Genomic DNA, 12,736 nt, shown 5'->3' with positions numbered 1-12,736 from the left:
TCAAAAGAGATGGAGAAGGACATTTCATATTCATCACAGGAAAAATCTATCAAGATGAGGTCTCAATTCTGACCATTTATGCCCCAAATACAAGGGTACATACATAGGTAAAAGAAACATTACTAAAGCTTGAACCACACATCAAACTCCACACACTAATAGTGGGAGACTTAAACACCCCACTTTCACCAATGGACAGGTCTGCCAGACAGAAACTTAACAGAGAAATAAGGGGACTAACAGATGCTATGACTCAAATGGGCTTAACAGACATCTATAGAACATTCCACCCACACAAAAGAATACACCTTCTTCTCAGTATCTCATGGAATCTTCTCTAAAACTAACCACATATTGGTCACAAAGGAAATCTCAACAAATACAAAAAAATTGGAATAACCCTCTGTATTTTATCATATCACCATGTCTTAAAGTTAGAATGCAACAACAACACGAATTACAGAAAGCCTACAAACCCATGGAAACTGAATAATGTTCAACTGAATTGCCACTGGGTCAAGACAGAAATAAAGAAAGAAATTAAAGACTTCTTAGAATTTAATGAAAATGAATGTACAACATACTCAGACTTATGGGACACTATGAAAGCAGTGCTAAGAGGAAAGTTCATAGCACTAAGTGTCTACATTGAAGAAAATGGAGCAATCTCACACTAGCAACTTAAAAGCACACTTGAAAGCTCTAGAACAAAAAGAGGCAAGCTTACCCAGGAAGAAGATGCCAGGAAATAATCAAATTGAGGGCTGAAATCAATAAGATAGAAACAAAGAGAACAATACAAAGAATCAATGAAACAAAGAGTTGGTCTTCGAGAAAATCAGCAAGATAGACAAACCCTTATCCATATGAACCAAAAGGCAGAGAGAGAGCATCTAAACTTACAAAATCAGAAATGAAAAGGGGAACATAACATCAGACACTGAGGAAATCCAGAGAATCATCAGGTCACACTTCAAAAACCTGTACTTGACAAAATTGGAGAATATAAAAGAAATGGACAATTTTCTGGATAGATAACAGATACCAAAATTAAATCAAGACCAGACAAACAACTGAAATAGACCTATAAACCCTAAGGAAAGTCTCCAAACCAAAAAAAAAAAAAAAAAAAAAAAAAAAAAGCCCAGGGCCAGATGGTTTCAGCACAGAATTCTACCAGAATTTCAAAGAAGAGCTGATACCAATACTCCTAATAGAAACAGAAGGAACACTACCAAACTCCTTTTATGAGGCCACAGTTACCCTGATACTCAAGCCACACAAAGATGCAACAAAGAAAGAGAATTACAGACCAATCTCCCTCATGAACATTGATGTGGTAATACTCAATAAAATACTGGCAAACCAAGAACACATCAAAAAAATCATCCACCATGATCAAGTAGGCTTCATCCCAGAAATGAAGGGATGGTTCAACATATGAAAATCTGTCAATGTAATCAACCATATAAACAAACTGAAACAGGGGGGGGGGGGGAATGGAGGGCAAGGGTTGGGGGAAAGAGAGCTTAGAGGAGCGGGAGGTCCTACCTGGATCAGGAACAGAGTGGGAGAACAAGGAAAGAGATACCATGATAAATGAAGATACCATGGGAATAGGAAGAAGCAGAGTGCTAGAGAGGTCCCCAGAAATCCACAAAGATGATCCCACTATAGACTACTGGCAATGGTCAAGAGGGTGCCTGAGCTGACCTACTCTGGTTATTGGATGGCCGAACATCCTAACTGTCATGATAGAACCCTCATCCAGTGATTGATGGAAGCAGATGCAGAGATCCATGGCCAAGCCCCAGGCAGAGCTCCAGGAGTCTAATTAACGAGAGAGAGAGAGAGAGAGAGAGAGAGAGAGAGAGAGAGAGAGAGAGAGAGAGAGAGAGAGAGAGAGAGAGAGAAGCGGGTTATATGAGCAAGAGATATCGAGACCATGATTGGAAAAAGACAACTAGCCAAACTAGTGAAAACACATGAACTGTGAACCAATAGCTGAGGAGCCCCCATGGGACTGGACGAGGCCCTCTGGATAAGTGAGACAGTTGTTTAGCTTGAACTGTTTAGAGGGCCCCCAGGCAGTGAGACCAGGACCTGTCCTTAGTGCATGAGCTGGCCCTTTGGAACCTAGGGCACTTTGCCTTGATGCAGGGAGGAGGGGCTTGGACTTGCCTCACCTGAATGTACCAGGCTCTGCTGACTCCCCAGGGGAGACCTTGCTTTGTAGGAGGTGAGAATTGGGGGTGGGTTGAGAGAGAAGGCTGGAGAGTGGGAGGAGGGAGGACAGGGGAATCCGTGGTTGATATGTAAAACGAATAGAAAAATCTCTTAATAAAAATAAATAAATAAATAAATAAAAAGAAAAAAAGCTTGCTAGAAACAAGTCAAGCTAAGGTTGGGCATTAAAAAACAAACAAACACACGATCATCTCATTTGATGCTGAAAAAGCATCCTCTTGCTTCCTGTGGACACAAAAGCAGAGCCTCCTTTCCAAAGAAACATATTCTTAGATCCAAATTTTGAAGTCAAGATAACCTTTAAAATATATATATTGGTTTAACTTAACAGCCTTTATAATCAAATGTCTTTCGGCAGTTAGCTCATTGAGTCAAAAATTTAAAGAAAACATAATATACATAATCCAGACTGTGTAATTTCCATCTTTACGTGGCTATTTTTTATATTATTTTTATTGTCTCTTTAAAGACTTTATTTTTAAAAACTATTTCATTTCTTTATATAACTGCCTACATTCATTTTCCTCTGTCTTCTAAGCCTACGCACATTTTTACATACGTTGTGAACCGTTTAGAGGTTTATTCCATCTGAATGTCTTCCTGTGTATCTGTGATCCTTTTCTGACCAGGAGAGATTTTAACCTGCTAAGCTGCATGGCTAGGATGAAAGCAGCAGCAGCCCTGGCAGCTGGTTCCACCCTGCTCGGCTTTTCAACATGGCACGGGTACCTCGGGTACCAAGGTGTCACGTTTAAACCCCCAATTCTAGGAAGCAGTATTAAGCAATATGCCTGTGTTTTTAAGCCCGAGGCTGTGCTCCCAAGCCTGCAGGCAGAAGCTGAGAGAAGCCTCTTTGTATTGTGGCCCATGAGAGCCCACCGGACCCCACCGTGTAGCCGCTGAAGCCTGCCGTGACCAAGGACATGTCTCTGTATCATTGCCAGTAATGGCATACACAAACTAGGAAGCTGTTCTTAGCTCCATTTAGGATCTCTTTTTAAGTTCTCTCAGGTTTTAGGTGGAAACTCTTGTCCTGTGTTGGATGCCATTTGTAGGTGGCCATGGTCCCACCTGGCCTCGTGGTTTGGACAAATCTCTCCCATTCGCAGGTTTGGACAAATCTCTCCCATCCGCAGTCCCGGGACCACTTAAAAAGTAATTACACAGAGGCTTATATTATTTACAAACTGTATAGACTATGGCTCCAATTTATATTAGCTAGCTCTTTCAACTTAATTCAACCCATTCCTATTAACCTATGTCTTGTCATGTGGCTTCAAGGCTTACTGTACTTTCATGTCTTCCTTCTTGTGTGGCTGGATCATCTTTCCTCACTTCGCCTTTCTTCTCTCTCTTTCTTTGATTTCCTGCCTGGCTGTAAGTTTTCTTGCCATAGGCCCAAACAGCTTTATTTATTAGCCAATGGGAGCAACACATATTCATAGCATATAGAAAGACATACCACAGCATGAGTGCAAATTTGTACAGCCATTTTGGAAATCAGTATGGTGACTTTTCAGAAAATTGGAAATCAATCTGCCTCGGGACCCAGCAATACTACTCTTGGGCATATACCCAAGGGATGCTCAATCATACCACAAAGACACTTGCTCAACTATGTTCATAGCAGCATTATTCATAATAGCCAGAACCTGGAAACAACCTAGATGCCTCTCCACCGAAGAATAAATTTTAAAAATGTGGTACATATTCATAATAGGGTTTTACTCAGCTGTAAAAAACAATGGCATCAAAAAAAAAAAAAAAGAACAAAACAGTGGCATCATGAAACTTGAAGGTAAATGAATGGAACTAGAAAATATCATCCTGAGTGAGGTAACCCAGAATAAGAAAGACAAACAAGATATGTACTTACTCATAAGTAAAAACTAGATGTAAAGCAAAGGATAACCAGATTACAACCCACAGCTCTAGAGAAACTAGGTAACAAGGAGGACCCTAAGAGGGACACATGGATCATCCTGGGAAGGGTAAATAGGTTAAACTGGGGTGGGGGGTGGTACACCCATGATGGGGGATGAGAACATGAGGGAATGAATGGTTAATCTTGGGGAAGAATGGAGGGGGAAAGCAATGAAAGAGATATCTTGATAAAGGGAGCCATTAGGGGCTAGGGAGAAATCTGGTGCTAGAGAAATTTCCAGGAATGCACAAGGATGATCCCAGCTAAGACTACTAGCCATAGTGGAGAGGGTGCCTGGACTGGCCTTCCTGTAATCATAATGGTGAATACCCCAGCTGTCATCATTGAGCCTTCATCCAATAACTGATGAAAGCAGACACAGAGATTCATAGCCAACACCAGGCTGAGCTCCAGGAATCCAGCCAGAAATGGAGGAAGGATTGTATGAGCAAGGAGGGTCAAGATCATGATGGGGAGGTGTGCAGAGACAACTGAATCAGGCTCGTGGGAACTCACGAACTCTAGATGGAGAGCTGTGGAGCCTGCATAGGACCTAACTGGGCCTGCTGCATATGGGAGACAGTTGTGTAGCTTGGTGTGTTTGAGGGGCCCCTGGCAGTGGGATCAGGATCTATCCCTGGTGCATGAGCTGGCTTTTTGGAGCTTATTCCCTATGCTGGGTTGCCTTGCTCATCCTTGACGAAACGGGGAGGGGCTTGGTCCTGCCTCAGCTGAATGTACCAGGCTTTGTAGACTCCCCATGTAGACTTACCCTTTTGGAGGAGTGGATGGGGGTGGAGTGGGGGTGGGGAGGTGGCAGGGAGAGCAGGAGGAGTGATGGGAGGGGCAACTGTGGCTGGTATGTAAAATAAAAAAAATTAAAGTTTTGCATGGTGAAATCCAGCAGCCCTCACAATCCAGTGTGTCTAAGTAGATATCACTCCTTTCTCAGCAGTCAAAAGGTTCAAAGACAACACAACATACATTATCCACACTCTGTGTATTTTTCATCTTTATGTGGCTTATTATATATATATAATATATATATAATATTCCGTTTTTTAGGTCTTTATTTTAAAACTATATTTTTTATTCTAAGACTGTATATATATTTTCTCTTCTCACTCCTGAGCAAATTTTAAAAGACAGTGTGACCCTTTTAGAGGCTCTCTTTGTCTGAATCTGTCCTTACTGTGCATCTGTAACCTTTTTTTGTCTACATGAACAAAATCCAAACTGTTGTAGAACTTTGATCAAGGTGTGCTGGCTCCTACTCGACTTGGTTCCCTGAGAACTTAGCCTCACTGTGGAGGTACCTGTGGGAGCCATGTTTACTGCACCAACTCTGGGGAGTTTTGGGGTCCACACTGCCACCAAGTAGTGAGCTGCCCACTGCTCATAAACCCCATTTAAGTGGTCGGTAGCAGGGCCTCACAGAAGAGCTGCACAGTGTTTGTTTGTTTGTTTGTTTGGTTGGTTGGTTGGTTGGTTGGTTTTTGAGACAGGGTTTCTCTGTGTAGCTTTGCGCCTTTCCTGGAACTCACTTGGTAGCCCAGGCTGGCCTCGAACTCACAGAGATCCGCCTGGCTCTGCTTCCTGAGTGCTGGGATTAAAGGTGTGCACCACCACCGCCCCAGCAAGAGCTGCACAGTTTTTGATGCTAATGCTGAGTCAGGAAGCCATCTCTTAAAGGAGCTGTGCCTCTGCTCACTGATAGAAAGCAGAGCCTACCCAAGAAAAAGCAGTTACCAAGAAGTCGAGTTTGGCTCCATTCATGTACGCCTAGAATCCTTTTCCAAGCTCTCTCAGGTTTCTCAAGGAAATTCAGGCCCCACATTGGGCACCATTTGTAGGCGGAAGATTCCCCCCACCCCCATGTTCCCAAATAATCAACACAGAAACTTTTTTTAATTTAATTTTTTATTTTTATTAAGAAATTTTCTATTCATTTTACATATCAACCACAGATCTCCCTCTCCTCCTTCCTTCTGCCCTGCTGCCCTCCTCCCCAACCCACCCCCATTCCCACCTCCTCCAAGGCAAGGTCTCCCACGGGGAGTCAGCAGAGCTTGGTACATTCAGTTGTGGCAGGTCCAAGCCCTCCCCCTTGCCCTCAACCCCTGCACCAAGGCTGTACAAGGTGTCCCACCATAGGCACTGGGCTCCAAAAACCTGGCTCATGCACCAGGGACGGTTCTGATCTCACTGCCTGGGAGCCCCCAAACAGTTCAAGCTGAACAACTGTCTTGCCTATCCACAGGGTCTAGTCCAGTCCCATGGGGGCTCCTCAGCTATTGGTCCACAGTTCATGAGTCTCCACTAGTTTGGCTGGCTGTCTCTGTACATTTTCCCATTATGTTCAACACAGAAACTTAATATGAATTACAAATACTTGGCCAATAGCTCAGGCTTGATAATAGCTAATGCTTACTCTTAAATGAACCAATATTTCTTATCTATGCTTTGTCTAGTGGCTTGTTACCTTATTTTTTATATGTCCTGCTTTCTCTGCATCTAGCAGTGGGTCTCTCTGACTCCACCCATCTTCATCCCATCATTCTCAGTTTGGCTTTGCTGCCTAACTTTCCTGTACAGCTATTGGTCAGTCAGCTTGTTTATTAAACCAATCTTAGCCACATATATTCCCACAATATACAGGTTTATTTCTCAGCACAGGCCAAGACCACACTGACTCCTCAGTGCCCAGGGTACTCTGCTGCAGGCCTGTGTGTATGTATATCTTCGCCCAGCTGTCTGTCCATGTGCTGGGCAGCACCATACAGACTCCTCAGTGCTTAGGGCACTCTGCCCCGGGCCTGCATGCATGTGTATCGTTGCCCGGCTGTCTGTCCATGTGCTGAACAGCACCATATAGACTCCTCAGTGCCCAGGGTACTCTGCCCCGGGCCTATGTGTGTGTATACTTTTGCCCGGCTGTCTGCTGATGCACTGGACCATACTGACTCCTCAGTGCCTGGGGTACTCTGCCTGGTCCGTGTGTGTGTGTGTGTGTGTGTGTGTGTGTGTGTGTGTGTGTGTGTGTGTGTGTGTGTGTGTCTGTGTGTGTGTCTGTGTGTGTTTGTGTCTTTGCCCCATCAGTTCGTTGTGGAGCTGGGCAGGACCATGTTTTCTCTTCCTCCTCAGAGCCTAGGGCAGAGGGCCTCCAGACCTTCCTTCGTGCATGTCTTTTAATGGCTCATTCCTCCCATGCAGCCCGTGGAGGTCCAACAGAGGCTGATTCCAGCTCAGCTGGATCTGGAAACAGAATAAGTTTCATCAGGACACATGGATGAGGTTTTGACCAAGTTTTTTACAATGTTTGATATCCCCCAGACAGATCCAGGTGACCACCCTAGGTCCCATCCCTTCTACCCTGTGTTTGGGAAAAGTTTCTGCTGGTTTTGATTCTTTTTCTATGTCTTGTCTCAGGGTGGGAACAACACATCTTAGGGCACTGAACTCTTCCCTCTTGGGGCAATTCTCCTGCTTGTCACCAGCAACCTTCACATCTGCTCCCCAGTAAAAGGACCAAATCAGATGATGTACTAAGTCTCACATGACTGTCTTTCTAAGAATGTTCCTAAGAAGTGCTCAATTATTCCTTCTCACCACTGGGCTTAAGTCTGTGGGAGCAGCTTTGTGAGGGACTCATGAGAAAGGGACAAGGTACTGGGACAGAGACATAGCAGATAAATGAAGAGCTATTAATAAAACACTTAGTTCTGAGGCCGGGGAAACACAATGGAGGTTTATGTCAGGTCATGTGGGCAATGAGACCAGTGACACAAAGTCAGAAGCAAGCAGAGGGTAAAAAAGATCCCAAAGCCTCCATGGAATGCCAGGTACAGAACTCAGTGCCAAAATGACCTGGGGCAACGGGAGGAAGAGGGGAGCGAGGGGGTTCTGGATAAGAGGTAATCAGAGAAAGTGTGACTGAAGGATGCAGCCCAGCAGGAGGGCTCTTGATGCTCTAGGCAGGACACACAGGACAGACTCAATGCATGGACAATGAGAGAATGAGGTCATCACATCTGGGGATGAGCAAAGGCTATGACGTTACCGCAGAGGCTCCTGGGAAGACAACTGGAGGAAAAAATATTTAGTTTACAAACTAATGTCTACAGAAGAAGAGAAAGAGCTCAGAACTCATTGACTGGAACACACAGGAGTGCCACAGACCTCAGGGGGCAAACAGAGGTCACAGGTACACATGACAATGTGATAGTACAAGATGGGAATAGGAAAGTGAGGGTTGCACATGTGTGAGTCTGTGGCCCTCGAGTTCCAAGGAGAGGTGATGCCCAAGTGTCCAGGCCTTTTAGCCCTGGGAATGTCTACCATCGTCATAGGGAGGACTGCAAGGCCCACCCTCTGCATCTGGAGTACTCATGCTAGACTATCTGAAATGCAGCACAAAACCGGATCACAAGCCCGTATCCCTCATCACTCACTAGGTCTGAGGCTCCCAGATGGACAGGCAGTGCTCTGACCTCCCTTGCCTGGTACCCCTGAGAGCCCCCGACGTGTGAGGAGCACAGGCCACAAATGAGGTGAAAGTAAGTTCTGTGCTCACCTCCCAGCTCCACGGTGAGCAGAGCAGAGGCAGAGTCACTCTGTTCACATGGGCCCTTTAAAGTGTGACTGACAGGACAGAAGGAAACCTGCATGTGGTTGCACATGTATGCACAGACCAGAAAGAGATGTTCTTCTCTGGCACTGATGGGCCCAATCTCTAAGACTCGTGTCTGCAGGTTTGTGCCAAGGGTCCATGAGAGAGTTGTGCCCCACCAAGTAGATCCCTCTATCACAGCTCAGCATCCCAAAGCCTAACTTTGACGGACACAGTTGACTAGAGTGAGCACAACAAAGGAGACAGGAGGAAGTGATGTTCTGGCAAAGACCCATTTGAATGGCGGAGCCTCCAGCACGCACGGCAGCGTCCACAGCCAGCGCTGCTCACCCTAGTGCATTGAAAGGAAAAGCATGCCTACCCACACACCTCTCAGCCTCTTCTCTGCCCACTCGGCCTCAAGGTGACCTGGCTGCTCCTGGTCCCTCACCGCATCCCACGGGGATGGGTTGACTTTACCCCATTCTCCTCTTCCCTCTTCAGGGTCCTTAGATCCCAATGTACCATAACTACTATATTTATCAAAAAGAATAGATGCTGGCTCCCACATTCCTGCCTGTACCAGGGGAAGCCATCCTGCCTCTCATAAGATCAACTTCAGGTTTCCTCTGGTTCAGAGACTATCAATGGAGTTTTCTAAATACCAACACACAACAATTTAGAAAACCAGTTATGAGGCTAAATAGATGGCTCAGCAGTTTAGACCTGAGTTGAGGTCTCAGCACCCATTTCAGGCATTTCATGACCACTTGTGATCTTAGCTCCAGGGATGGGATCCAATACACAGTTCTGACCTCCACAGGCACCGCACAGATGTGACATGCACTCATAGGGATGCACACACACACACACACACACACACACACACACACACACACACACAGAGAGAGAGAGAGAGAGAGAGAGAGAGAGAGAGAATATAAAAAAATGTACTCAAGTTTTTCTCACAGCATTTTGTCTACATATTCTTTTGTTGCCCTATGATGAGGAGTCAGGGGTTTTGGTCATTCTCCCTAAAGTTACAACCCTTGAGATCTGGTCTCATTCACAGAGGTCAAACACATGGAGCTTCTGCACTTCCTGATGACTGGTAATATAAACTGCTGCCCACTAGATTTACATGAAAATTTAGGGCTGAACTCCAGTCCTCACAAGCACGTTACTAGCTGCCAATCTTCTGGATGTGAAAAAGGACATCCAGAGGTTTGGTGATACCTGATTTATAAAAAGACTAATGCTTTTGCATCCCATGTCTATGCCATCAGACATACAAAATGGTTTTTAGGGCTTCACAGGTTTTTGATTCAGTGACGCATGTTCAATGTTTTTCTCCAATGTCAAAATATATTCTCTATGTATGAGACTCTCCACCAAAGACAACATGTAATAAATAACTAAAATTCTAATAAATGCAAGAACAGAGAGGACCAGGAGACAGGAAAGCAAACTTGACTGGGTTTGACTATTTAGATAATAACAAACTACTATAAAATCTTGGGCAGATAACACAGGCGTTACTTTCTTCCTGGAACACACTATCTTCCTGTGTTGAAGGATGACAAGGAACAAATTATGAAAAAGAAATTGAATCCTGGGTTGATACTTAGACAACACAGTATGTAATATGGAACGGTCACTCTATACGAGCACGGAAACGCAGCGCTCTGCTCCAATGATGCAGGCGGAGCACTGCTTCCGCACACCTCGAAGCCCACTGACCTGACTCTCCCAGCCCTTTGACGCCCCTAACGGAGGTGCAAACTCCCCACTCCTGGGTCCTTTCTCATTGAATCTGATCAGGGATGAATTATTTACCACTCCTGTATTCTGTATTTCTCAAGCTTACCTCGTCATTCTTTGAGTCTGTAGTGTATGGAATAAAGCAAGTACAGAAAATAACTTATACATACATTATTGCCTCTAGCAGGGGAAGCCACACTGCTTCACTAAAGGACCACCTCAGCTTTCCTTTGATTCATATCATTCAATATAATTAAAATGTACATAACGTACACTTAACATAGTAAAAAATATTGTAAAAACATCATATACTTATGAAGTGCAAAATAATATATGACTACTCTACATAACTCAAAGTAATTATAGAAACAATCTCCCTTAGATCAGGAAAATACTGAAATAAGTATTATAATTAATAGAGATTTCTATCACTTCTTCAGGCCATTTTCAAACCAGGAAAATTGACACTATTTTAAACATCAGTCAAACTGCTTTCCTCCACTACAGATCAAATTATATATATATTGCATTTGTTAACCAAATATGCCTTTATTTTTTAATTGCTTTTATATTATTAATACAATTATCATTATACCCGTGTAGGTACATGAAGTATGTGTTAGAGTACATGCCATGGCACACGTGTGGGGTTCAGAAGACAACTTGGAGTAGATGGTTCTCTCCTTTCACCTTTATGGAGGTTCCAGGAACCTAACTCATGTCACAGGTTATAAAAGGCAAGTACATTTACCAAGGAAGCCATCTCACCAGACAATTTAAATGTTGATAGAGCATACATTGTTTTAGAAAAAGGAACATACCACCAAGTATATGATGTAATCATACTGAAGTATTCACTCTTTATGATACAGTGATAGCTTATTGGAGAGTGGGTAATACTTACATTATTACACTTAAAAACCAACTGCTACGTATCATTTATTCCTCCTTCTGGTTTTCCTCTACAGTGAAATCATTTGTATTCACTGCATAAAGGATCTGTCCAGGTTCAGACCAGCAAACTGACATTAAGGTGAACAAGAATGTTGATTTGGACCCTGCTCAACACCATGGCTTGGAAACAAAGTTCCAAATGAGAATTTTCACGAGAGTGAGGCATTATGTAAATACTGAGTGCTACTCTGAGTAGTTATCTATTTCTGTCCCAGGGTTTGTAGCTCACACAGCCTCACAACATCTAGATGACACTTACACTGCCTTGACCTATCACTAAAGGATCTTCCCATTCTTTTTTTTTTGTTTTGTTTTGTTTTTTTGGTTTTTTCGAGACAGGGTTTCTCCGTGTAGCTTTGCGCCTTTCCTGGAACTCACTTGGTAGCCCAGGCTGGCCTCGAATTCACAGAGATCCGCCTGGCTCTGCCTCCCGAGTGCTGGGATTAAAGGCGTGCGCCACCACCGCCCGGCGGATCTTCCCATTCTTAAATGCACTAGGATAGGGTGAGGGGTGATCTGGTAGTCACAGGGTGTGGTTCACCCAAATCGTGAACCTTGACACTGTATCACCATTGGTTCTTTCTATGTGCTTTGGACATCACCACAGTGATGAGATCAGGATTCCTGCAGCAATGACTACTCTGGCCTATGATATCTCAATCTCTACCTTATCAGATGCATTCATATTGGATTTGGAAATCCAGAAATTTACACAGACTACAGAACCTCTTGTATGATGGTTAATGATCTCAGATCCTAATTCTGAGCCCAGATAGTGAGATTTAGAGTCACAGAATTTTGAACTCTGTGTGGGATTCCCCTCTCAGCCCTCTCACCTAAGAGCATCACAGGTTTGGGTCCATTCATCATTGTATCTCCTTGATTCCACCCAGGGGATGTGAATAACTAAAGACATATTGTAGTGCTGTTCCTGCGTGGCTCAATGAACACAAGGCATGTGGTGTAAATGCTGAGGAAGGTTACTTATTGGCAGAATGTGCTGCCACAGACCTCACAACTTAGTTGGTTCATAGACACATAAACCCACAGATAACACATTCTCAAGCAATTGTTCTTCTGGAACATAACCATGCTTTTTATGAAAGTGTTCATTTTTAATTTCACATGGACTTGGGTTGGACAGAATTATAGAAAGGTTTTAAAGTAGTTCCTAATTTGGCTCGAGTGCATCCTCAGAATCTACTTCTAACATAGGCCACCATTATTCTCCAGAATGTTGT

At 43.9% G+C, this 12,736-nt stretch overlaps 1 protein-coding gene across 1 annotated transcript in view; it reads right to left on the bottom strand.

The window, feature by feature from the left end:
* Positions 1–6,229: 6,229 nt before the first annotated feature.
* Positions 6,230–12,736, bottom strand: part of LOC128121772 (dentin sialophosphoprotein-like) — a 133,626-nt gene continuing 127,119 nt past the window's right edge. The window contains exon 35 of the mRNA XM_052756763.1: positions 6,230–7,426. Within this exon, the coding sequence (XP_052612723.1) occupies positions 7,368–7,426 (59 nt within the window). The 3' untranslated portion in view covers positions 6,230–7,367. The remainder of the gene's footprint in view (positions 7,427–12,736) is intronic.

This window comes from Peromyscus californicus, unplaced genomic scaffold, assembly GCF_007827085.1.
Source record: "Peromyscus californicus insignis strain IS unplaced genomic scaffold, ASM782708v3 Scaffold_11__1_contigs__length_118956290, whole genome shotgun sequence".
Classification (NCBI taxonomy): Eukaryota; Metazoa; Chordata; class Mammalia; order Rodentia; family Cricetidae; genus Peromyscus; species Peromyscus californicus.
Note: the sequence above shows the minus strand (reverse complement) of the source record. Positions and strands in the feature narration are given on the sequence as shown.